The 27,129-nt window shown below is 43.1% G+C and overlaps 1 protein-coding gene across 1 annotated transcript in view; it reads right to left on the bottom strand.

The window, feature by feature from the left end:
• The window catches only part of LOC144694763 (broad substrate specificity ATP-binding cassette transporter ABCG2-like), a 165,145-nt gene that overhangs the window by 76,040 nt on the left and 61,976 nt on the right, over positions 1 to 27,129 (bottom strand). The window contains exons 5-8 of the mRNA XM_078565338.1: positions 24,814 to 24,965; positions 17,213 to 17,344; positions 9,814 to 10,040; positions 9,621 to 9,703 (exon numbers count right to left, since the gene is read on the bottom strand). Of these exons, the coding sequence (XP_078421464.1) occupies positions 9,621 to 9,703; positions 9,814 to 10,040; positions 17,213 to 17,344; positions 24,814 to 24,965 (594 nt within the window). The remainder of the gene's footprint in view (positions 1 to 9,620; positions 9,704 to 9,813; positions 10,041 to 17,212; positions 17,345 to 24,813; positions 24,966 to 27,129) is intronic.

Here is a 27,129-nt window from a genome sequence, read left to right as displayed (position 1 = left end):
ATGCAGGTATGTGTGAGATACCCTGGAAGCTCCCATAACTTGTACATCTTGAGTGACTTGCAGGAGCCACAGATTTTCGAGGGCCCTCAGCGCATTCAGGTTTGTCTCCTCAGTGATGTGGTTGATGACATCCATTTGGTGGCTATGAACTGCCTCAGAGGAGAGGTACAACTCTGTTCATTCTGCAACACACTCATCGATTGAGCAGACCATTGGCATTTTGAAGATGTGTTTTCAATGTCTGGACAGATCAGGCTGCGCACTCCAATACTCTTCCCAGAGGGCCTCCCGCATCATCGCGGCTTGCTGCGCTCTATACAACCTGGGGGGATGACTTGGCAGAATGAGAGATGAAGAAGCTGCGCATCTCTTCCCCCTGACTCCTTGAGGAGTAGAGGCACCTGGAGTGAGGCTGAGGTGCCTGTCCCCCTCTCGCCTAGCAACTGATGTATTTCACCTATGCTTTGAGCAATGGAATGCAGGTTTTGGTGCAGATCAGGTTCAAAGTCCTGGACCAAGATCTCCATGGCAGTCGCCATCCTACCAGTGTTGACTTTGGTGCGCTTGGCGTGTCAGCGCAATGGCATCAGACTGAACGCGAAAGGACTTGCCATCGTCCGGTGCAATCTGATGGCAGCATCTGACAACCCTGCCTGATATTCCCATGTCTGTCTTTGCAGCTCCAACAACTGTGTTAGGGCCTAGTCCAGAGGCTTGTCATTGGACTTGGACTCAACAGGAGTCTGGCCTCCAGCAGTCCTCCTAATGTCAGTGATTTTGGATGTCCTTGCCTGTGGACCCGATTTCATGCTATACTCACCAGATTGTGATCCTGAGCCTGCTCTAGGACTGGGTGCCACCCAGGTGTGTGACTCTTCACTGGTGGACGGTGCGGGTGAAGGCTGTAACAGCTTTACATCTAGTGGATCCTCATCCAAGGCGCTGTGGGGGCTAGGGCAGATGGGCTGGTTGCCGGTGGGCTCTTCCTCTTCCTGCTGGTGCTTGTTAAAGAGCGAAGAGATAATGAGTGATTGGTTGCATAGTCACCAACATAGCAAAGCACTCATAGTATCGGCTGGTGTCCGAAGGGCTGGTAATGGGTCCTCACTGGCTGGGGTGATATCAATCTCACACTCGGCGCAGGCACGGTCCCGGTCCTCGTGGCCAGCTCTGCCACCCGCTCTTCATATTGAGTGAGGGGCCTGAGCTCAGGCATCTCCTTCCGGCCTGGGATCTCTCCCTGTTGTTGTGGGCGATCTTTTCCTACACATAGACAGATGGACAGACTGAGCAGGACAGATGGCAAAGCTGATGATAAGGATGCCTGCCTTCAGTGTGTACTTAGTGGACCTATGTAAGGGCTGAGGACATGACTTGTATAGGATGTAAGAAGGGATGAAGATGTCAAAGTGTGTGTGAAAGAATCAGTGGTGATGTCCCTTGTGGTGGTAGTGTGTGAGATCCCTGTGGAGTGTCAGCCTGAAAATGGCTGATGGCCTTGTGAGAGTATGAGTTGAGAGTGAGGGGAGGTGCACCCTGGCGTGGTGGATGAGATCACTGACCATCTTTGTGCACTGGTAGGGGGTCCTCTTCTGCAGCGCATTAGCACTGGCCACCCTGGCAACCTACTCCCATACCAGCGTGGTGAGGTTGGTGGACGTCAGGCTCCTATCAGGGGGGTAAAATATCTCCTGCCGGAATAGGAGCAGGAGTAGGCCATTTGGGCCCTCAAGCCTACCCCGCCATTCAATAAGATCATGGCTGATCTGCCCCAGGCCTCAACTCCTCTTTCATGCCAGCTCCTTATAGCCCTCAACTCCCTGATATTTCAAAAATCTATCTACCTCCTCTTTAAATACTTTCAGTGATCTAGTCTCCACAACTCTCTGGGATAGAGAATTCCAGACATTCACTACCCTCTGAGAGAAGAAATTCCTTCGCATCTCAGTTTTAGACGTGTCTCCTTATTATATAACTATGTCCCCTAGTTCGAGATTCCCCACTAGTGGAAACATCTTCTCAACATCTATACTGACAAGCCCCCTCACAATCTTTTGTTTCAATAAGATCACCCCTCATTCTTCTAAACTCTAATGAATAAAAGCTTAACCTGTTTAGCGGTTCTTGATAAGTAAACCTCTTTATCCCAGGAATCAGCCTAGTGAATCTCTTTTGAACTGCTTCTAATGCCAGTATAGCCCTTCTTAAATATGATTACCAAAACTGTACACAGTATTCCAGGTGTGGCCTCACCAATACCCTGTACAATTGTAACAAGATTTCCCAATTTTTAAACTCCAACCCCCTAGCTATACAGGCCAAAATTCCATTTGCCTTCTGAATTACTTGCTGCACTTGCATGCTAACTTTTTGTGTTTCATGCACAAGAACACCCAGATCCCTCCGTGCTGCACTTTTTTAGAGCCTCTCTCCATTTAAATAATAATCTGCCTTTTGATTCTTCCTACCAAAGTGCACAACCTCACACTTTCCTACATTAAACTCCATCTGCCAAGTTTTCGCTCACTCATTCAACCTATCTATATCCCCTTGCAGATTCCTTATGTCCTCATCACAACATGCCCTCCCACCTATTTTTGTGTCATCAGCAAATTTAGATACATTACACCCTGCCCTCTCCTTCAAGTCATTAATATAGATAGTAAATAATTGAGGCCCCAGGTCTGATCCTTGTGGCACTCCACTAGTAACGTCTTTCCAACCTGAAAAAGACCCATTAATCCCGACTCTGTCTTCTGAGTGTTAATCAATCCTCAATCCATGCTAATGCATTATCCCCAATACCATGAGCTCCTATCTTGTGCAATAACGTTTTATGTGGCACTTCCAGAAATCCAAATACACTACATCTACTGGTTCCCCTTTATCAACTCAAAGAACTCTAGCAAATTTGTCAATCATGATTTCCCATTCACAAAACCACGTTCACTCTGTTCGTTCACGTTAAGCTTTTCTAAATATCCTGTTATTTCTTCCTTAAAAATGGACTCTAGCATTTTCCCAACTATATATGTTGGGCTGACTGGCCTATAGTTTCCTGCTTTTTGTCTCCCTCCCTCCCTCCTTGAACAGAGGTGTCACATTAGCGGTTCTCCTTCCGGAGTCCAGTGAGTTCTGGAATATTTCGACCAATGCCTCCATTATCTCTGCAGCCACTTCCTTTAAAACCCTTGGATGCAGGCCATCAGGTCCTGGCAACTTGTCTGCCTTTAGTCCCATTAGTCTGTCAAATACTTTGTCCCTCGTGATAGAGATTGTTACAAGATCTTTCCTCCCATTAGCTCCTTGCTTATCTAATACCTTTGGGATGTTTATAGTGTCCTCCACCGTGAAAACCAATGCAAAGTATTGGTTTAAATTATCTGTTATTTCCCTGTTTCCCATTATCAATTCTCCAGTCGCATCCTCCAAGGTTCCAAGCTCACTTTAGCCACTTTCTTTCTTTTTACATACCTGTAGAAGCTCTTGCTGTTTGTTTTTACATTTCTTGCCAATTTACTTTCATAATCAATTTTCTCCCTCTTTATTAGCTTTTTAGTCATCCACTGCTGGTTCCTAAAAAATTCCCAATCCTCTGGCTTACCACTAGTTTTTGCCGCTTTGTATGCCTTAGTTTCTGATTGGATACTCTTCTTGACCACCTTTGTCAACCACGGGTGGTTCATCCTTCTCATCGAGTCCTTCTTTTTGACCGGGATAAATTTTTGCTGAGCGTTATGAAATATCTGCTTAAATGTCTGCCACTGCTCATCCACTGACCTTCCCCTTAGTCTATTTTCCCAGCCTGCTTTAGGCAACCCTTTCTTCATACCTCTGTAATTGCCCTCATTTAAGTTGAGGACACTGGTTTGAGACCCGAGTTGCTTGCCCTCAAACTGAAATTGAAATTCTACCATGTTGTGATCGCTACCCCCTAGAGGATCCTTAACTATGAGATATCTTATTAATCCTACATCATTACACATTACTAAATCTAAAATAGTCTGTTCCTGGGTAGGTTCTGCAAAGTATTGCTCTAAGAAGCAATCCCTGATGCACTCTACAAACCCGCCTTCCACGTTACCCCTGCCAATCTGATTTGTCCAGTCAATGTGCAGATTAAAATCACCCATGACAACTATAACGCCCTTCTTACACGCCTCCATTATTTCCCAATTTATACTTTGTCCTACAGTGAGGCAACTCTTCAGGGGCTTATAGAAGACTCCTACCCATGACTTATTCCCCTTGTTATTCCTTAATTCCACCCAAATTGATTCTACACGATGATCTATTGCACCTATATCACTACTCACCACCACAGTGATAACTTCCTTTATTAACAAAGCTATCCCACGTCTTTTTCCTTTCTGCCTATTTTTCCGGAACATCGAATACCCTTGAGTATTGAGTTCCCAGTCTTGGTCACCCTGCAACCATGTCTCTGTAATAGCTACCAAGTCATATTCATTTATTTCTATTTGTGTCATCAACTCATCTATCTTGTTACAAATGCTGCATGCATCAGAATAAGAGCCTTAAGCTTTGACTTTACCATTATTACTCATTCTGGTTCTAATTTCAGCTGCACTCTTCTGCCTATATTTTCTTCCCCTTCCTGTCACACTTGATTATTGTTCACCTCTTCACTACCCTGCACCTCTGCTCTCTCACTTCTTTTTGATTTTTTAAACTTCCCTTCAATTGAACCCTCCCCCCCACTAATTAGTTTAAAGTCCTATCTACAACCCTAGTTATACGTTTTGCCAGGACACTGGTCCCAGCATGGTTCAAATGAAGCCAGTCCCAATGGAACAGCTCTCTCCTTCCCCAATTCTGGTGCCAATGCCCCATGAATTGGAACCCATTTCTCCCACATAAATCTTTAAGCCATGCATTTACCTCTAATCTTATTTACCCTACGCCAACTTGCACGTGGCTCAGGTAGTAATCCAGAGATTATTATCTTTTGGGGTTCTGCTTTTTAATTTAGCCCCGAGCTGCTCGTAGTCCTTCAGCAGAACCTCCTTCCCAGTCCTACCTATGTCGTTGGTACCTACGTGGACCAATACAACTGGATCCTTCCCCTCCCCCTCCAAGTTGCTCTCCAGCCCAGAAAAGATGTCCTTAACCTTGGCACCAGGTAGGCAACACAGCCTTCGGGACTCTCTGTCTTTGCTGCAGAGAACAGTATCTATTCCCCTAACTAACAATTTAGCCCATACTACCACTACATTTCTCTTTTCTCTCCCCACTTAAATGGCACTCTGTACCATGCTGCTATGGTCAGTTCGCTCATCTTCCCTGTAGTCTATGCCCTCGTCCACACCGGGAGCCAGAGCCTCGTACCAATTGGAAAAGGGCACTGGCTCAGGCTCCTCCAAAGCTAAATTTTGGATCCCCATACCTGCCTCACTCGCAGTCACACCCTCCTGTCCCTGACCACAGTCCAAATTTGATGTAATTCATCTAAGGGGTGTGACTGTCTCCTGAAACATAGCGTCCAGGTAACTCTCCCCCTCCCTAATGTGTCACAGTGTCTGCAGCTTGGACTCCAGCTCATTAACTCTGAGCTGAAGTTTCTCAAGCAGCCAACACTTGCTGCAGATGTGGCCACCATGGATCACAGCAGTGTCCACCAGCACCTACATACTACAGCTGCAACTACATACTACATTGCCTGCCTAACCATCTCTATTCTATTTAAATAAATAATTTGGATTTTAAAAAGTTTAAAAGTGAATTTCGTAACTGTACTCTTCAGCTGCAATAATGTCTCCTGATTTAAACCGCTTGGCCAATCAAAAGAGACATGGAAGAGATACCCACCAATTACCTACATGTTTTCCTTAGACGTCACACTTTGGTTCTGACAGGTAGAAACAGGTTGAAGGGGCTCCCTGCCGCCGGTTTTTATCTCATGCCAACACTGCCCTTCTCACACAGGTCTGCTCTCCGTGTGCTGGGTCTCCCTCTCTGACACTGGTTTTTATCTCCCGCCACCGCTGCCCTTCTCACATAGGTCCACTCTCTGTGTCCTGGAATAGAATAATCCCAGAACAGGGCTATTCTTGTTTGCTAATACTTGTTGTTCTGGAAGTGAATAAGGAAGATGTTCCTTGTATATCTGTCGGCCAACTTTACTACTTGTGTAGTGCACCAGCCTGTGATGTAATAATTTTATCCTTTCAACTCCTTCAGGTGTATGCAGGGAGTGTACCTGTGTGAGCCATTCTAGTTGAATGATGTCGCTTAGGCTGCGTGGGAACATTTGGAAACATGTGGTGCAGTGCTGCCTTTTGTTGAATTTTGCGGCTGACATGTTTTGCATACTGACACCAGAGAACCTGATTTTTTCACATTGGTGATGATGCTGAGATATAGCAGTTCTTCATAATGGTTCTCATAATCTAGCAAGATTTTTACCATGGGTTTCCATAGTCTGGAAGACCCAGGGGTTGGGTTGCACAATTTTTAAAAACTGGCAATTAAGGTTCCAGAAACACTGGGGAAGGTCCTAGTATATGGGACACAGAGAGGGATCTTAAGATCTGTGAACATTAGGGAGGGAGTTCCCAAATTTTCAGACATGCTCATGAGGCATTGGGAATATGACCTAGAGGTTTCTGAAGAGTGTTTCAGTTTTTGGGAGTAGAGAAAAGGAATTTTAGGAGGGAGATCATGAGATTTAGCACAACTAAGGAGAGTGTTTGAGAATATTGGGAATTACTGTTATCTAGCAGTATTTTTCAATTTTCTCTCTCAGATACTTTGTGCTCCCAAACTCTATTATAGCCTGTGCCTTCCTCTGCCTTCCTACTTTATTGCTGCAATCCCAGCCTTGAACCTTCTCTTGAGTAAACCTATAGCTACCTCATGATTCCTTCCCATGGCACTTTCTGAAAGGTCAACCCATTGCTGTCACGTATCAGCAGCACCTTACTTGACCACCTTCCTGCCTAGCAATCCGCTGAGAGCTTAACTCCCCAACCTCAATCCTGTTCCACTCACCAGTACATCTTGTAGATGGTACACACTGCTGCCCCTCTGTATATCTCTCCAGAATTTCTGTTCACTTACAAGTAAAGCCCTTGGCATCCATGATCTTGTTGTTGATGATTATACTGATATCCTGGGTTGACTGCAGCTTGGTTCATGGTTGGTGACATCTTGCCCATTATTGATACCTATTCACCAAGCTATACTTCCCAATATTCGCCTGCCTAAACTACCATGGATCTTGTCACCTTGCCACAATATGATATATCTCCCAACTTCAGTACCTTCTCCTTTGAGCATCACAAGTTGATTCACCTTTCATTTAAAATTCTCATTATCCATTGCCACTCATCCACAGATAGTCACATGGGAACAAGATGTTTGGCAATAATGGCTCAAAAAAGAACGGGACTGGGTACTAAATATTCCTGGATACAAGGTGTTCAGCAAAGATAGAAAGATGAGTTGGTGGGATGTGTGGACACATAACAGATGCAGAGAAGTGAAAAGTGATACATTTTGTTATGTAGAATGAGAAGAGGCAATAGGAGCTAAATGATACAATTATATAGGGCGGACAGGAACTGAGAGATCTGAGGTTATATATGCACAAATCATTGAAGGTGGCAGGGCAAGTTGAGAAAGTAGTTAAAAAGGCAAATTGGATCCTGAGCTTTATAAGGAGAGGCATAGAGTATAAAAGCAAGGAAGTTATGATGAAAGCTTAAAAAAAACACTAGTTTGGCCTCAACTAGAGTACTGCATCCAGTTCTGGGTACTACACTTTAGGAAGAATGTGAAGGCTTTAGACAGGGGACAGAAAAAAATTATGAGAATGGTTCCAGGGCTGAGGGACTTCAGCTACATTATTAGATTGCGGAAGCTAGGGTTGGAGAGGAGATTTGGCAGAGGTGTTCAAAATCCTAGGGGCCTAGACAGAGTAAATAGTAAGAAACTCTTCTCATTGGCAGAAGGGTCGCGAACCAGAGAACATAGATTTAAAGCAAAAGAACCAAAGGTGCCACGAAGAAGAACCTTATTATACACACGATCTGGAATGCACTGCCTGAAAGGGTGGTGAAGGCAGATTCAATCATGGCTTTCAAAACAGAATTGGACAAGCACCTGAAGAGAAAAAATGTGTATGGTTTCAGGGAAAGGGCCAAGGAGGAAGACTAACTCATTTCTTTTGCAGAGAGCCGACATAGACAAGCCGAACCACCTCCTTCCACACTGATACTATTGCATGATTCTATTCTATGACGCGAGCTTTCAATCTACTCCATCATCAAGTCAGTCTACTTCAGTAACATTGCCTGTCCTCCTACCTCAGCAAATCCACTGCTGAAACCCTCAAACATGCCTTTGTTACCTCCAGACTTAACTATTTCAATTGTCTCCCAAATGGCCTTCCAGCTTCCACCCTGCATAAACTTGAACTCATCCAAAACTTTACTGCCCATATCCTAACTTCCACCAAGTCTTTTGCACCTATCAGCCCTGTGTTTGATGACCTAAATTGGCTCCTGTTCTGGCAACATCTTAATCTAAAAATCTCATTCTTGTTTTCAAATCCCTCAGAGCCTCATGCCTCCATATTTCTGTAACTGCCTCCAGCCCTGCATTCCTCTAAGGTCTATATGCTGCTCTAATTCTGGTGAAGTGGGGTTAGAAGTCATAAATAATCTCCTTTCCATTTTTCCACTGTAAATTATTTTATAATGGAAACTGCCAAAATAAACATGCACTGCAATTACACTTGCCCACCAGTGGTGATATTGCAAAGCTGGCATTAGCAGAAAGGTGTGAAATGTTTACAAAGCCAGTTTCCATTATAAATATGGACAAAGGAATATATAATGGTCAAAGCCAGTGGTAAGCGCATGTATACTAAGGGTTTCCAATATATTATGAATAGAGGGATTGAATAGATGTATGAATGAAACCATAGGACTCAATCCTCCTGGGGATTCTACTAAACTCTTGCCATAACAACAATGGGAATCTGGCTAAATCCATTAGAAAGCAGCAGGGAGCATGTTACATTGGGTCCCTGCCAATTCTTGGATTTTCAAGTTGGCCTTGCAAGGTCCTGTTCCTTACAAAGCTAGTGACATCAGTTCCCAGTGGAAAGAATTCCCTGTGCCTGGAACTTCTGCTTCCCTCATTCAGTAAGTACCAAGATTATGACAGGAGGCTGATATGCTGAGGGAGATGAGCTATACCAAACTCCATCGCAGAGATTCAGACAATGGAAGCCTAGGCCCATAAAGACCAACAAGAGAAAGAAAAAATTCCGGATCCATGGGTACACATAATGTGGCCTGTGCAGCCCCCATGCAAATGGTTGGGGGTTGCCATATTTTCCAGTTGCACAGACATCCACTGGTCCTGTGCAAATTAGGTTCACTAACCCCCCAAACTTTGGGATCATACAGGAGGATTTTCCGGTACCGCCAGCAGTGGGTATCGTCGCGGGCGGGATGGGAACATTTGGAGAGCGGAAAATCCTGGCCATAGCATTTGGATCTTTAGCACTCTGGCCATTCCCAATAGACAAACAAAATGATGAACTGCAAGAAGTTACCAATTTCCTTTTCACAATTACTTTATCTATGTACCTGTTTTGTATTCCACTTGAATCAAGTTTTACTCCAAAATAGATTGCACCAAGAAACAATCCCAGAAGACTATTAAGAAAAACCTATATTGGGAGTACAGGAGTAATGTTCAGTCATTTCAGCAGAGATCTGTGTAAAATTCACATATATATCTAAATTAGTGTTTAATTAGTTTGCTTTCAATTCCTCTCACCTCAGCAACAGATGACTGGGGGTTTCGGATAAAATTCTTAAATATCCGGTTACTGACCCAGAAGAGTTGATGTAAGAAGGTTGTTCTATATGTAACTGATTGCATTTGTATTTCTTTCATTCCCCTACCATCCCTGTTTCCTTTTAATTTCTTAAGCATTTCCACTGTCTCTTGATATTGGCTTGATTTCACATAGGATTCAGCCAGCTTCTCTGCAAAAGTTTTTTCTTGTTCCACGTCCACGTAATCTGAGGTTAAGTTTTCTGCAACTGAAAGAATGAGCATCTCCACAAGCATATAAGCATATTCCAGTACTGTATTCTTATTGGTACAAGCCTAGTATGGATCGGCACTAATGATAGAAAATGCTGGAAATACTCAGCAGGTCAGACAAGCATCTGTGAAGAGAAAAACAGAGCTAAGGTCACAAAGCTGAAACGTTAACTGTTTTCCTCTCTACAGGTAATGCCTGACCCGCTGAGTTTTTCCAGCATTTTCTGTTATTTCAGATTTCCAGCATTCCAGAATTTTGCTTTGGTATTAATAATCATTGTTTAATGAGAACTTGCAATTACATAGTACTTTTAACATAAAGGAGCACCCCAGTTGCTTCCCAAAGAAAGGAAACAGGCATCAATCTTTTGCGGAACGGTTAGGAAAGGTGACTTGGGTTTTGAGGATATTATTCAAACTGGAGAGAGGTAGACAGATGCTAGAGATTGGAGAAGGTGTTCTGTACAGTAGGCCCTAAACAGTTAAAGAGTCTGCATAAAGGAAAGGGAGCAAAGAAACCAGAGTAAGAGGACCAGAATGGAGGAGATTTAATGCAGAATAAAATATTTTAAAAAGGGTGGACTCAGGAAAGAATTGTAGACCAGGACAATGATTTTAACTCAATCCACTTAGGAAGAAGGTGCAATTGCAGGTCAGTGTGGATGAATGAGTTGGGCTTAGTGCAGAACAGAATGTCGGCTTTTATGTGGTTGTAGACTTGTAATGCTTGCACCAAATCTTTATTTTCCTTCCTTCCACTGGTGGCAAACCTATCAGAAATGATATTAACAATCCAAAGCTGCCCTACATGGCAAATTAGGGCACTAGAAATAAATTGTAGTGCTTGTAGCAAGATCCATAGTGGCAGTCAGTTTTCAAACTCCACCTATAAGTCATCAAGAGGAGAATTCAGTCCCTGCTGTATATAGTTATCTGGAAATATAGCAGTATGGATAAAAAGCCACTGAAACTGTGCAGCACAGATTCACTAGAATGATTCCAGGGATGGGAAACTAAAGGTATAATAAAACTGTGAGAATGGGGGTAATTTTAACTTTCAGCAAAGGTTTATTTAAAGGCAATATTGGATCAACCTTCCTTCATAGATCCCACTTGATTTTCCTTTCCATTAATTCAATCTTTCCAAGTGAGCATGACAAATTCCTGATCTCAATGGTAAGGGAAATATTACTCTAATACCCAGTGCTTGACTTTTGTAGGTACTCCCAAATCCTTAAATACTCAAGGAACTAGTCCAACAATAATTTCTTTCCTATTTATTGGCTGCTCCATGTGCCTCTGAATCTTTCTTCCCTACCATCCATTTGGCCATGCCAGCATAAAATAATGCTGAAAGCAAATTTCTGGGATTCAGTTTAGAAAAGTTCAAGTTATTTGATGGTATCTATCATCATTTAGTCAACTATGATCATAAGGGCAAATTTTACAAGTTTGTGCTCTTGGCAGTTTTGTGCAGTGACAATGTGCATTGGGAATTTGAACAGAGATCAGTGCATCAATGCGTGCCATTGAAATATTGTGGAGAATCACATTGGCCACAAATTGGGCATGATGGTCTGTTCACCCAAACTAACAGTACAGTCACATGAACTTAGGAGAACATAATTATAGAAAATGGCATGGTATTAGGAGAATAAATGGCAGGGCAGGTGATGTGTTGGGGCTGTAATAAGTGGGAACTGATGTACATTAATGTGATCCAAGGCAACCACATTTGCAGTAAGTGGCTGCAGCTTGAGGAGCTTCGGCTCAGAGTCAATGAGCTGGAGGCTAAGCTACAGACACTGCGATATATCAGGGAGGGGGTTAGTCACCTTGGACCTTTCTTCTGGAAGTCTTCTTCTTCACTTTCTTCACTGTCCTTAGGATAGTTTTGTTACATTTGGTCCATGCTCAGGGACAGGAAGGCGTGACTGTGAATGAGGCCGGTAAGGGGTTCAAGAAGGTAGAAGTGGAGGAGCCCCAGCCCCTGCAATTGTCCAACAGGTTCAAGATTCTTGCAGCTTATGTGGATGAGAGTGGGGACTGCAAGGTGGATGACAGCGGGGACTGCAAGGTGGATGACAGCGGGGACTGCAAGGTGGATGAGCAATTGGCCATGGCATCACTGCACAGGAAGCCATCATTCAAGTTGGGGGGAGTAAAAAGGGATGCAGAGGTAGTAGAAGATAACATAGTCAGGGGATAGACACAGTTCTCTGCAGTGGAGAGCGAGAGTTGGAAGGTTGTGTTCCCTGCCCAGTGCCAGGGTATGGGACTTCTTAAAGAAATCTTTCTTGGGACATGGGCATCGCAAGGCCAGCATTTGTCGCCCATCCCTCATGGCCCTTGAACCGACTGGCTTGCTAGGCCATTTAAAAGTCAACCACATTGCTGTGGGTCTGGAGTCACATGTAGGCCAGACCAGGTGAGGATGGCAGATTTCCTTCCCTAAAGGGCATTAGTGAACCAGATGGGTTTTTATGACAATCGATGGCAGTTTCACGGTCACCATTACGGAGACCAGCTTACAATTTCAGATTTATTAGTTGAATTTAAGTTCCACCAGCTGCTGTGGTGGGATTTGAACCCGTGACCCAGAACATTAGCCTAGGCCTCTGGATTACTAGCTCAGTGACATTACCACTACGTCACCATTTCCCCCATCTGCTCGGGGCTGGAAGGGAACGTGCAGTGGGAGGGGGAGGGTATCAATGACATAGATAGGATTAGGGGCAGCTAGGGGCTAAATTAAAAAGCAGGATCTCAAAGGCAATATTCTCTGGGTTATAACCTGAGCCACGAGCAAATTGGTGTAGGGTAAATAAGATTAGTGAGATGAATGCTTGTCCTTAGGACTGGTGTGGAAGAAATGGGTTTCGATTCATGGGGCACTGGCACTAGTACTGGGGAAAGTGGGAGCTGCACCTTTGGGATGCTCTTCACCTGAACCATGCTGAGACCAGTGTTCTGGCGAGTTGTATAGCTAGGTTGTAGAGAAGGCTTTAAACTAAAAAGTGGGATGAGGGATCATGTGAGGGGATGTGGTATATCAAACAGAAACAATGAGGTAATATATCAGGGTAGTAATTTGGGTAATGATGACCAGAGTGTGGCAGGAAGTGACGGCGTGTGCAAACTCAAGAGTCCACCAACAGATAAGGCCAGAGATTGCAAAAATTGTAAAAAGAGAGAGTTAAAGGCTCTGTATTTGAATGCATGCAGCATTCATAACAAAATGAATGAATTGTTACCACAGATAGAAATAAATACATATGGCCTGATAGCCATTACGGAGATATGGTTGCAAGGTAACCAAGGCTGGAACCTGAACACTGAAGAGTATTCGACATTTCAAAAAGGGGAAGTCAAGAAAAGGTGGTGGGATAGCCCTGCTAATTAAGGATGTCATTAGTACAGTAGTGAGAGATGACCTTAGCTTGAAAGAGCAAGATGTAGAATCAGTTTGGGTAGAGATAAGAAATAGGAAAGGTAAGAGGTCACTTATGGGAGTTGTTTATAGTCACTTGTGGGAGTAGTTTATAGGTTCCCTATGAGTAGTCACATTGTAGGACAGAGTATACAGGAAAAAAATAAATGGGACATATAAGAAAGGTACTGCAATAATCCTGGGTGACTTTAATCTACATGTAGATTGTGCGAATCAGATTGGAAAAAATAGCCTGGAAAATGAGTTCATAGAATGTATGCAGGACAATTTCTTAGAGCAGTACATTCTAGAGCCAACTGTGAAGCAGGCTATTCCAGACCTGCTACTGTGCAATGAAACAAGACTATTCGATAACTTAATGGTAAAGGATCCTCTAAACAACAGTGATCATATGATAGAATTTCACATTCCGTTTGAGGGGGAAAATTGTGGCTATAATACTAGTGTTTTAAACCTAAATAAAGGTAACTATAAGGGTGTGAAGGCAGAGCTGGCTAAAGTGAAATGGGAAACTAAGGGCAGAATTTTGCCCTTGTCGGGTGGGCTCGGCAGGGGCGGGCGGGTCGGTCGGAAAGCTGCCCACCGTCCGCGATTGGGGCCGGACCGCGATTTCATGCTGGTGGGCCAATTAAGGCCTGCCCAGCATGAAACAAGTGCTGCCGCGCTCACCGCTGCCTGTGCGGGGTGGGGGGGCTGGGTTGGGGGGGGGGCGTAAAAAGGACGAGCGGGGAACTTGAAAATCTCCCTGAAGTACAGAGCTGCTTCAGGGAGATGAACATTTTTCAAAATAAAAAATAAAGATCTTAAAAATGTTATAAAACATTTATTTTGTCACATGAGCAGGGACATGTTATAAGTGAAATGTACATTTTAAAAAATTTTTATTTGCTGTTGGAAACCTCATCCCGCCCTTAGATAAGGTTTCCTAAAGAGTGCACAGGCCGCTTGGCCTTTTTGCCTGCCCGCCAAACGTAAGGTTGGACAGTCAGCAAAAAATTTAACTTAATTATCTTTTTAATGGCCTTAATAGGCCACTTAATTATCGGTAGGCTTGCTGCCAATTCCCGCGCACGCCTTCCCACCAAAATATCATGCGACTGCGCGTTGACGCCAGGACGCTCGCCCGATGTCATCGTGCATCGTTTTACACTCCACTGGGTCGGGCGCACACCTGCCCGCCGAAGTAAAAATTCTGCCCTAAGTTAAAAGGTTGGGCAATTAGGGATGACTTTTAAGGAGATTAGTCAGATTATAAGAACCAGCAAATAATGATTAAAATATAATAAAGAGGGAGAAAATTGAATATGAGAGTAAGCTAGCTACTAATATATAAACAGATAGAAGAGTTTCTACAAGTATTTCAATAGGATAACAGTAACTAAAGCTAGTGCTGCAGAGAGAGTGTCTGGGGAATTGATAATGGTAAATAAGGAAATGGCGGATGCATTGAACAGATATTTTGAGTCCATCTACACTCTAAAAGACTTAGAAAACTTCCCAAAGATACTTGAAAATCAAGGGGTGAAAGGGAGGGAGGAACTTAAAATAACCACCATTACTGAGGAAATGGTGCTGGGAAAAGTATTAGACCTAAGGCCTGACAAGTCTCTAGGTTCAGATGGCCTACATCGTAGGGTCTTAAAAGAAGTGGCCACAGAGATAGTAGAGGCCTTGTTTATAATCTTCCAAAATTCCTTAGATTCTGGAAGGGTCCCAGCGGATTGGAAAATGTAGCATCTTATTAAAAAAGAGGGGGACATAAAGCAGGAATGTATAGGCCAGTTAGCCTAACCTCTGTCATAAGGAAATTGTTATAATCTATTATTAAGGAGGTTATTGCAGGATAATTAGAAATTCATAATGTGATCAGGCAGAGTCAACATGGAGTTGCAAAAGGAAAATTGTGTTTAATTAACTTATTAGAATTTTTTGAGGGAGTAATAAGCAATGTGGATAAAGGGGAACCTATAGATGTGGAATGCTTGGATTTCCAAAAGGCATTTGATAAGATGCCATGTCAAAGATTACTACACAAGGTAAGAGCACATGATGCAGGTAACATATGAGCATGGATAAAGGATTGGTTAGCTAACAGAAAGCAGAGAGTATAATGGATTATTTTTGGGTTGCCAAGCTGTAACAAGTGGAGTGCCACACGGATCAGTGCTGGGTCCTCAACGGTTTACAATCTACATCAATGATTTGGACAAAGGGGCCAAATGTATGGTAGCTAAATTTGTCGATGACATTAAGATAGATAGAAAAGTAAGTTGTCAAGAGGAAGTAGAGAGTCTGCAAAGGGTTATAGATAGGTTAGGGTGAGGACAGATGGAATATAATGTGGGAAAATGTGAACTTGTCCACTTTGGCAGGAAGAATAGGAAAACAATATGCTATTTAAATAGAGAGAGATTGTAGAACTTAAAGGTACAGAGGGATTTGTGTGTCCTGGTACATGAATCACAAAATGTTAGTAAGCAGGTACAGAAAGTGATTAGGAAGGCAAATGGAACGTTGGCATTTATTGCAAGGGGAATGGAATATAAAAGTAGGAAAGTTTTACTACAGCTGTGCAGGGCCTTGGTGAGACCACATCTGGAGCATTGCATACAGTTCTGGTCTCCCTTTTTGACAAAGGATATCATTGCATTAGAAGCAATTCAGAGAACGTTCACTTGACTCATTCTTGGGATGAAGGGCTTATTTTGTGAAGAAAGGTTGAGCGGGTTGGGCCTATGCCCATTGGAATTTGGAAGAGTGAGAGGTGATCTTATTGAAACATATAAGATCCTGAGGGATCTTGATAGGGTGGGTAGTGGTAAGATGTTTCCTCTTGTAGGGGAGACCAGAACTAACAGAACTCTGGGCCTGAGTGGGTTGGGGGACAGGGTGGTCCGGGGGGTTGTGCAGTACAGGGTGGGGGTTGTGGTGTTAGGCGGGGCTCTGCTGTCAGGGGGGAGTGCAGTCAGGGGGTGTGGGAGGCTAGTGGGGGTATAGGGGCTAGTGAGGGGGTCCCATGGGCAGTCGGGGAGGTGTAGTGAGAGGTTGGTGGGGTGTATGATGGAGAGGTCCTATGGGAGGTCGGGGGTTGTGAGGGAGGTCCTGTGGGGTGTCACGGGAGGTGTAGTGTGGGGGTTGGAGGTAGTCGGGGTCCCATGGGGGGTCGGGGGTGAAGGGGGTCCCGAGGGGGGGCGGAGTGTTCCTGTGGGAGGGCGGGGTGGGGTGGGAGGAGTGGGGGTGGGGTGGGGTGGGAGGGAGATGGTCCCGAGGTGGGGGTTCCAGGAAGGTCAGTACAATAGTTACCCAGAAGCGAGAGGCGGTTTTAATCCTTCTAACTTTTTCTGGGTAACTATGCTCTATTGCTTGTATGACAATTGGAACCGTCCGAAGTTTGCGATTTAAATCAGAGTTTCGGATAGTTCCCAGTGCAGGGTAATTGTCCACCAGAGGTTTGAACTTCCCAGGCAACTGCCATGCAATCCTCACCTGGGAATTTTGGGGAGTGGAGCAGGGGGGGCTCGTGTTTCGCAGTGCATCTTTGGAGTACCCCCCGGGTACACTGCCCCGGAGCTCAGAAGTTACAGGCCAACATTTTGTATTTTTCTGTCAATGAAAAATGCATCTCAAACCTTTTAGGGGGAATAATTAACTTAAATGTCTGATATATATACATACCTGAGCATTCATTGTTCAAAGCTACTGCAACCTGTTGATTTCCTTCATTATTAGTAACAACTGGAGTGGAGTCTCCAGTAATAATATCTAAAAAGAAATCTGCTGGGTTGTTGAAGGTCTCGCACTCATAGCCTAAAACAAAGGACACAACACCAATGTTTATATTCTGAATTCTCATTGCATTGTCAAGTATCTGTGAATTTGAACCAGATTCATTACTTTTTCCTCTCTCTTCATTCCTCTCAGGCTTTCATCTCCTGTTTCCTACTCTTCCTGCCACGTTCCATTTCTACCCTCCTGGATACTTTGTTCTCTTCCCAGTCCCAATCATCGATACTTCTCTGCCTTCCTAGAATCTTGCTACTGTCTCAAACTTGAATCTTCTTTGAATATATCCTCTAATACCCTGCATGCCTCTCTTGGCATTCTTCAAAAGGCCCATGGGGATGACTTGCTACCTATCCTTTTACAAGCAACAATCTCAAATGCTCATCCTCTCTCATGGGCCACAGGTCCAGCATGTCTGCCACGGGGTAAGCTGCCTAACCTCCCTCCAGTGCTGCTTACCCCACCTATCATTGCCTTGGATCCTGCAAGCAGATGAACAGTCACTGCCTATCTCTAAATTCACATCCAGAAAATCCATTCACTCATGGATAAGGCCCTTGCCATCTATTGCTTTATTGTGAACCATTACATCGACATCCTGGGTGGAACATTCCACTTTGGTGATGGTGTCACACTGATGGTTCTAGATCAGCCACCTGTTGAAAACCCAGTCCAATTTTAATTTTGATTGAAGCTATCGTGCCCAGTTCTGAAGCTCCCATGCCTTGCTTTTCATCACATGCACCACCCAAACCGCTGCCAATGTCAGTGTGATGGTCAACACCAAATCACATCTTGGCCACTCCGTACCCATTTGGTACTTCCTCCTCCTTTGAGCACTTCATTATCTACCACCCCGTCACCTCGCCTGTAAAATCATCTTTGACTACCATTCCCCAAGTTTCACTCCACTCTGCTTTCCCTATGTATATGTCGTACTGCCAAGTTTTCAGATGACAAAAAAACTTAGAGATGTAGTAAATGTCGATGAGCATGAAGAGATGCAGAACGTGTAACCAAATGACCAATCATTCCTGCTGTTATTCCCACTCAAGGGATGTATTCCAAACGTGAAGGTGAGCAGACTCAGACAAGCACCAAGTAAGTATAAGTAGCGACTGTGGAGCTAGGTAATGAACAATCCCATTCCAGAAAAACTTCCGTGACAAATAGCTGGCTACCAGCTTTCTTTTTTCTCTTATCAGAGTAGCACTTAAAACGAGTACCCTGTACCAGATTAAGTTCAATGATTACTGTCATCAAGGGGAGGCAGTGAAAGAAAAATTAGATCACACTAGAAACACGCTGAATTGAAAAAGTTGCAAGAGTTCTTTCTGTTGGTGATTTCTTACTGGACCTCTTCCTTTTATCCTGGGTATAAGCCTGGATATATTCACAGTGGGTGAGGGATAGTGTGGAAAGACTCTATACTGGATTGGAGTGTCAATCCCAGGAGAAGTTGATCCATTTCAGGTTTCAATATTTTAAATGAAGCGATTTATAATTTGTTTTTATTGGGTTTCACAAGCATGTTCCTGCTGAAGGGATGCTAGCAAATTTGTTAGTTTTGCTTTTTGGCTTGGCATGTAGGTGGCTGCTTCCACTGGGTCCCTGTTACATGGTGACACCTTTTTGGGTTTGAAATGCAATCAATTCTACATGTCCTATCTGGCTTGCTGTAGTCACATGACTATGCCAAGAGGCAATCTCTTTGGAGGCTGCCATCTCCAGATCAGTTCAATAAAAACCTCTCACTGAGACAGACACTGAGAAGTTCTGCAGTCTTTAAACACAAAACATGGGGCTGAATTTAACGCCTCGCGGGTGGGCATGCGCCTGACCCGATTGGGAGTAAAATAGCGCGAAATGATGTTGGGCGAGCATCCTGACGTCAACCCGCATTCGTGCAATACTTCAGTCAACGGGCCTGTGCAAAAGTCATTAATGGCGTAATTGACTCCGATTTTTCATTGCCTGTCCAACCTTATGGTTGGCGGATGAGTAAATTGGCCAGGCGGCCTATGCATTTTTCATCAAACCTCCTCCATTGGCAGGATGAGATTTCCGTGATGAAATAATATACAAATAAATTTCTGTGGACAGCACTTTCATTAGCTAAATTTTCAGGTGATTGATTATGATGCAGGGACACTTTTTTCAGCTTTTGAAATCTTTATTTTTACTTTTTCAGGTCTTCAGCACTGGCCCGCATCTGTGTTGATGCCATCGCCCGCCTTCTTCCTGCCTCCACCCCGGCAGCGCTGATCTTTTCAGTGCACGTTTCATGCTGGCTGGCCGTTAATTGGCCAGTTAGTGTGAATACACGGTCAGGGGCCGATCGCGGTCGGCCGTCCGTTTCCTGGCCGATCCTAGGCCAACCGATCGAGCCCACCCACCAAGCTGAAAATTCAGGAAGTGGAGATAAAACAGAGTTTTTAAAAATCCTGGAATTTCTGCAGAGAAGACACGGTTCAGAAAGGCACACAGAAATGTTCAAATCTCGTAAAAACTGCTGAAAAAGGACAAGGAAAAGCAAACAAACTGAAGGCTGTAAGTAAGATGCTGAGCAAATTAACATGTCTGCTGCAAATGTCCCCCACCCAGCTCCTGTCGAAATGAAAGACGATATGTGGCAGAATTGGTAGTTTTTCCACTTGCACTGGCAAAACTACAAGCTTGCAACAGTGTTAATTAACTAGCCGGAACCGATAACAGTAGCCACACTTCCAGCACTGCTGGGGAGGGTCTGTTACAAATTGTATATCACCGTAAATCTAACCAACAAACAAAGAAAACAGACAACAGAGATTTTGAAAGCTTTGAATGAAAGAATGCTTTGAACCCCGAGTGAATGTTATGTATGAACACTATGTATTCAACACTAGAACTCAAGGTGAAACAGAACTATAGATCATTATGTAACTGCAGTAACACAGCTTGCAGAATCATGTAAGTTTGGACAGCAAAAGATAATCTGATTAAAGATAGATTTGTCTTAGGCATTCATGACCCCTTGGTGAGAGCAAGTCTACTAGAAGATGAGAAATGAACGCTCAAGAAAGCGATAAAGGTGTGTAGAAATGCGGAAGTTATGAAATGTCAGCTAAAGCACATGTATGGCGGAGCAGACCAGGAGATACATTATGCTGAGAATCATTCCAGGTCAAAAGAGCAGAGCAATTACAGACAAAGGGCAGGATGCAAATACTCAGAAGATATCATACAAAGGAAAAGAAGGATTGCCTCACATGGGGGAAGCAGTGTTTTAACTGCAAGAAGCAGAATCATTTTGCACACAAGTGTTTAGCTAGAAAAAAGCAAAACAAGCCTATACAGAAGGTCACTGGAGACATATCAGCAGAAGAGTCTTTAGGTGGGAAATGGTTTATGATTACAATGTCTCTCAGATTATCAGAAAGAGAGTATCAAGTGAACAAGAAGCATCAGATAGACACTGGTGCGTCATGCAACATAATGATCTTCATACACCTGTTGCGTAGTGGCATAACATGGTGATCCAAAAATGAAACCCTCGAAAGTAAAGTTGAGGTAATGTGATGGCACGATACTATAGCGAGGGGATAATTTAGTCTGAGAGCCTAATGCAATTGGAAGAAGGAAGATCTAGAGTTCCAGATCATAGTTGGAGCGCAACAGCCACTCATCTCAGCTGAAGCAAATCTAAAACTTGGACTGATAACCCTGCATGTGCCAACAGAGAAAGGGCAGCAAAAGACCACAAATGGCAACAAAAGACCCCAGAGGGAGGACGAAAGGAAACCTCAGAAAGAGGGAAACCGAAGACCCCAGAGAGAGGGAGACAATATTTAAATAAACCACAAAATGTTTGCCAATAACGTCAGTGCAATGAAATGCACAAGCTGAAGATAAATGAACAAGTTCTACAGGAAAATGTGCACATCAGAGATGAACTGGAAGATCTGAAGTGCAAGATTCAAGCTGAGTATATACCACTGAAAACGTATCAATTGAAGTCTAAACAAACAAATTTCAGAGATGACACAAAGGTGCCAAGAGGAAATAACAACCTTCAATTCCACAGCTGCAACCCTGAAAGACTCCTTGAAGAATCAATATGCATCAATGAAAAAACATGAGGAGCTACCACCATAATCTGGAAGTCATCAACCCGGCACAGACTGGCTAGTAGAACAAAAAGTTTTTGATGCATGAGAACAGTGGGTATATAGTGGGTAAAAACTTAGGTAACTCACTTACACATGATCATGCATGCAAATTTGTCTTTTGTTTGCTAGGAAAAGGAGGATGTTTGCTTTTTTGTTCTATAAAAAGTGAGATGTTTGGGTTTGAAATGCTATCAATTCTACATGTCCTATCTGGCTTACCATAGTCCTGTGACTCTGCCATGAGGCAGTCTCTCTGGAGGCTGCCATCTTGAGATCAATTCAATAAAGACCTCTCACTGAGAAGCTCTGCTGTCCTTAAGCACAAAACAACACCTATCTAAAATACAAAAGTATGATGATCACTATAACTTTGGATACCATTACAGGGTTGTTTTGCAGCATTCTCCCAAACCAATCTAGACAATGAATCTTTGTTTATGCAGCTTTGTTGTGCTCAGTACGGGTTTTAGTAGCAGAATGGGTCTCATTACACTTTCCATTGCTATTCCCAGGTAGTGGGCAGGTGTCAGTAACTATCGGTATATCTGGTCTCCAGCCATTGAAGGCTATGTGTTCCAGAAACAAAGGTAGTAACCATTAACTGGTGGAGCATAACGGACTCATGAATACTGTCAGGAGATTTGGTATCTACCTCCACGATCAAATGACAATGGTTACAAACAAACTGAACATTGATAAGAGTGGAATGCTTCCACTTAGTGGCAGGAGGCCATTTGGCCACTCAAGGCTGGGTGGAGGATTAATTTGGGGTGGCAATTCAGCAATAAACATTCCCAATCGATGTATCGCACAATGTGAAGCCTAGGAAGAAAATTTTATGATGCTTTAGAATTCTTGGGGTGAAAAGCACCACTCCAAAAATGCCCCCAGTTGTCAGCTTGACTCAATGGTAATAATCTGAATTCCGAGTCAGATGGCTGTGGGTTTAAGCCCCATTCCACATGTCTGAGCGCATAAATGCGGGTTGACACTTCAGAGCAAGTTTGAGGAAGTCTTCCATGGCCAGAAATACAACCTTTTAGATGAGAAGCTAAGCCAAAGCCCTGTCTGTCTGTTCAGGTGGATACAAAATATTCTTTAGCAGGATTCAGAAAAGAGCAGGGGAGCTCGCTTCTTTCCCTTCTTTTTATGGTTTCTGGCAAATTCACACCTCTTTGGTGCATTATTGCCACATACTGTTTTGGAGAAAGAAGTGCAATGCAAATAAAAAAAACTAAATTCTATGCGCTAATCCTATGAAATATAAAAAAGACAACACGACTTTAAAAATATCCCAATACCCAAATCTAACTGCTAAAATACTAGCCACTGTATCACACCGTTGTAAAGTAGACTGCATAGTTTCCCTTTCAAACTTAGTACAGTGTAATAAAACATGCTCCACTGATTGCAGGACTCGTTCCCCACACTCCTGACACAAACCATTAACATATTTCCCTATTAAATACAGAGACTTATTTAACCCACAGTGCCCAATCCTAATCCTGCTCAATCACCTTATCCTTTCTAAACCTCCCAGTGAATTTACTAGATAACTTCACATTGTTTTGAATCTTACACAAACGTCTTCCTTTCTCAGCTATATCCCAGTTTTATTGCCATAATGCATTTAATTTATCCCTACTAATAGATTTAATTTCCATCTTCCCAAATGAAATCTCAATATCTGGAATCAAATGATTTATAATTTTAGCCAATAAATCTGCTGCCTCATTCCCTACCACACCTTTATGTGCCGGTATCCATAAAAAACCCACCACAATACCCAACTGTTGTATGTTATACAATAAATGAAAATTTTCAAAAATAAAATCCTGTCTGGATTCAGAAAAACAAGACTGGTTAGAGACCAATGCTGATGATGAATCTGAACAAATGATAATTCTCAATATCTTTACCTCTTCTACCTGCTCTAAAGCCAATATAATTACCATCAACTCAACTGAAAATACTGATAATCTATCAGATAATCTTTTCGCAATTTTAACATTGAATTCAGGAATAAAAACTGCTGAACCTATCCTTCCCATTTAAGGATCCTTAGAACCATCAGTATAAAGTTAAATATAAGCAAACCAATCCTTATCGATATATTATTTTACAAATACTATTTCCTTTGAGTTTGTCCAATATTTTAAAATCAACCTTAGGATATTGAAAGTACCAGGGTGGAATTACTGACCAACATGCATGCATACTTATATTAAAAACTTGCAGGCCCAACTCTTCCACTAAATCATTTACTCTTTTCCCAAAAAGATTCCCCCTTATTTGCAATCTGTGCTCCCAACTATCTTGAAGAACACATTTGGTTAAATGGTTGTCTTTCTGTCCTACCAAAGTCAGCCAATAATTTAAATCCATCCACCTTCTCCTCAATTCAAGGGGCATTTCTCTATTCTCCACCTGTAGAGCTATTATTGGAAAATAAATAAAAGCACAGAACAAATTCTCAATGCTGGAGACTGAATTACGTCCAATTTATACAATAAGGTTTTTTGCTGCTGATCCATGTGCCTGGCATCCATAGCCAATCACTGATTGTATCATTGCTTGATATATTCTTAATAAAGTTCCCTTATCTGCTCCCCAATCATATCCAGCAATACATTTCATTAAATTAATCACCTTTTTACACTTAACAACTATTGTTTCAATATGTATTTTGCACGTCTGGGTGCAATCAAACCAAATCCCTAAAAACTTAAACACCTTTAACACCTCAATTGGTTTACAAGATACAAAACATTGCTATTCAGATTTTTCTTTCTTGTAAAGAAAACTGCCCGAGTTAGGGGAGCTCACTTGGTAATGTGGTCAATGTTTATCCCTCAGCCAATATTTCAAAAACTGATTACCTGATTGTTCATCTCATTACTGTTGGTGGGACCCTACTGTGCGTTAATTGACAGCTGCAAAAACAACAGTGAAAAATCCTATTATAAATGCAAGTCTTCCAAATACAAGCATCTTCTGCCCCATGGAAAGCTCAGGGTTAGCACAAAGAAGGTGCAAGACGCTGCCTTAGTTTTCTGTGCCTGATGTGTCTGCACTGCCAATGCCCAGAAGTGGAACTGCAACCTCTATAGCTAAACCTTTGACAGCTAGTTTATGAAGAAGGAGACCAGAAGTCAATCTTTACTCAGCTTTAGATTTATTCACAAAATGAGACATTTACAAATGTATAACTCCTAACTCTACAACCCTCCACCAGTATCAGTAAGTGTCTCTTTATACGTACCTAAGTAACATCCAATGATTGCCCCCACCTGTATATATTTAGCCTCAATTTATACAATTAACATCTACTGAAGCGTTTCTCACCTATAGATGAAAAGTATTGTAATGCAGTTTTGGCTGGACCATGATACACCATTCTTCCATTCACTAGGAGTGTCAGGCTGTCAAAAAGCTTAAATATAAAGTATTGAGGCTGGTGTATAGAGAATATAATTGTTCTACCACATCTTGAAATTCTAGGATGAGAAAAATAAAAATTCATAAAGTGTTTCGAGAATATGCTTCAGATTTGTGCGAGGAATTTCTACAGGGTTTCCTAATTGATGACTGCATTTTAGTGGAAGATCACAAAAAAATCTGTTTACACATCTGCCCAGAGTTTTCACCAATTTTCAACTCAAGTTTAGGCAACTGCTCAAGAGAACTTCACAGAAAATTCCTGGCAGTTAACATCTTATGAGCACAGAGCAAACTTTACTTACAAAATCCACTCAAGTACAGCAAATACTTTTTGAATACTCAAAAGTGACAAGGAATTTCACCCACCTATTGGAAAAATTGCAGAGATATGAGTGATGTGTCCTGTTTCACAGGCCACTGCCATGCACTAATTATTTGGATGCTTTCACAGGCACATCTGGGAAACAGCCAACGGAGCCCGTGACCCTGGGCCTTCAATCAAGCCCCGAAGAAACCTCTGAAGAGGGGGCATCCTCCTTGAAGTCCCGTCACAGCGCACACCCACACCACCCACCAGCGCAGAGACATACACCTCAGTGGGACCTAGCTTTAGAGTAGCCTCGGGATCACAATCTGGTGAGCACATCGCACTGTTTGATCCACAGCAGGTGGTGACAGGGGCTTGCCTGGTGTCCAGCACTTGGAGGACTGCTGGAGGCCAGAAATTAGCTGAGTCCAAGTCAGATGACAAGCCTCTGGACTCACTCATGTCACAGTTTCTGGAGCTGCAAACGCAAGCTCGGGAACATCAGGAGGGGATGTCCGCTGCACTCCTCGGATTGCAAGGCAGGATGGAGGAATTGGTCAAACTTCACTCTGAGGGGATAGCACTGGCATGCTAACACACTGAGGTTGACACTGGTAGGATGGAGGCCGCCATGGAGACCTTGGTCCAGGACATTGGAGAATGATTCAGCCAGTTGGGCTGCCAACGCAAGCCCCCAGGGAGGAAGACAGCTGGGATATTGGAAAGAGAGGGTGGTATTGGCCTCCAACTTTAATGTGAAGTCAGGAGGAGCATTTTCATCAGGTAAGTAAAAATTTACAAGTTACCCTTTGGCTGGCAGCCTCCAGCGTTCCCTTTAAGGACAGGTGCTTCAGCTGTTGTGTGTCTGAGAAAACTGGCTGCTGCGGCATAATGAACCTCATGGCACAGGTAATAAGCTATATGGCATGCAGTATACTTCCGGTGAAGACTGATGATGAAAGATGAATCCAAATTTTGATAGCTCAAAATTGATAATACATTTCTAAGGGAGTCCGGGGGCATGCTTCATTAGAAACAATATGAATATTTACAAGAAAATTTAGGCACTTTGGTTAAAATTTAGCATTTTTTTAACTTCACTGTGAATGGGTTTTCAATCTAAAAATAGAAAGAAAGAGTGACATTTAGGGTCTGAAATTCAATTGTGTAAAATGCTTTTAATGGTGCTATGCAGATATGCCTTCATCATAGAAGCATGAAACATAGAAACATAGGAAATAGGAGCAGGAATAGGCCATTCAGCCCTTCGGGCCTGCTCCGCCATTCATTATGATCATGGCTGATCATCCAACTCAATAGCCTGCTCCCGCTTTCTCCCCATATCCTTTGATCCCTTTCGCCCCAAGAGCTGTACCTAACTTCTTCTTGAAAACATACAATGTTTTGGCCTCAACTACTTTCTGTGGTAGCGAATTCCACAGGCTCACCACTCTCTGGGTGAAGAAATTTCTCCTCATCTCAGTCCTAAATGGTCTACCCCATATCCTCAGATTGTGACCCCTGGTTCTGGACTCCCCCACCATCGGGAACATCCTTTCTGCATCTACCCTGTCTAGTCCTGTTAGAATTTTATAGGTTTCAATGAGATCCCCCCTCATTCTTCTGAACTCCAGCGAATATAATCCTGACTGACTCAATCTCTCCTCATATGTCAGTACCGCCACCCCAGGAATCAGTCGGGTAAACCTTCACTGCACTCCCTCTATAGCAAGAACATCCTTCCTCAGATAAGGAGACCAAAACTGCACACAATATTCCAGGTGTGGTCTCACCAAGGCCCTGTAGCAAGACATCCCTGCTCCTGTACTCGAATCCTCTCACTATGAAGGCCAACATACCATTTGCCTTCTTTACCACCTGCTGCACCTGCATGCTTACCTTCAGTGACTGGT

This window comes from Cetorhinus maximus, chromosome 20, assembly GCF_964194155.1.
Source record: "Cetorhinus maximus chromosome 20, sCetMax3.hap1.1, whole genome shotgun sequence".
In the NCBI taxonomy this organism is placed as follows: Eukaryota; Metazoa; Chordata; class Chondrichthyes; order Lamniformes; family Cetorhinidae; genus Cetorhinus; species Cetorhinus maximus.
Note: the sequence above shows the minus strand (reverse complement) of the source record. Positions and strands in the feature narration are given on the sequence as shown.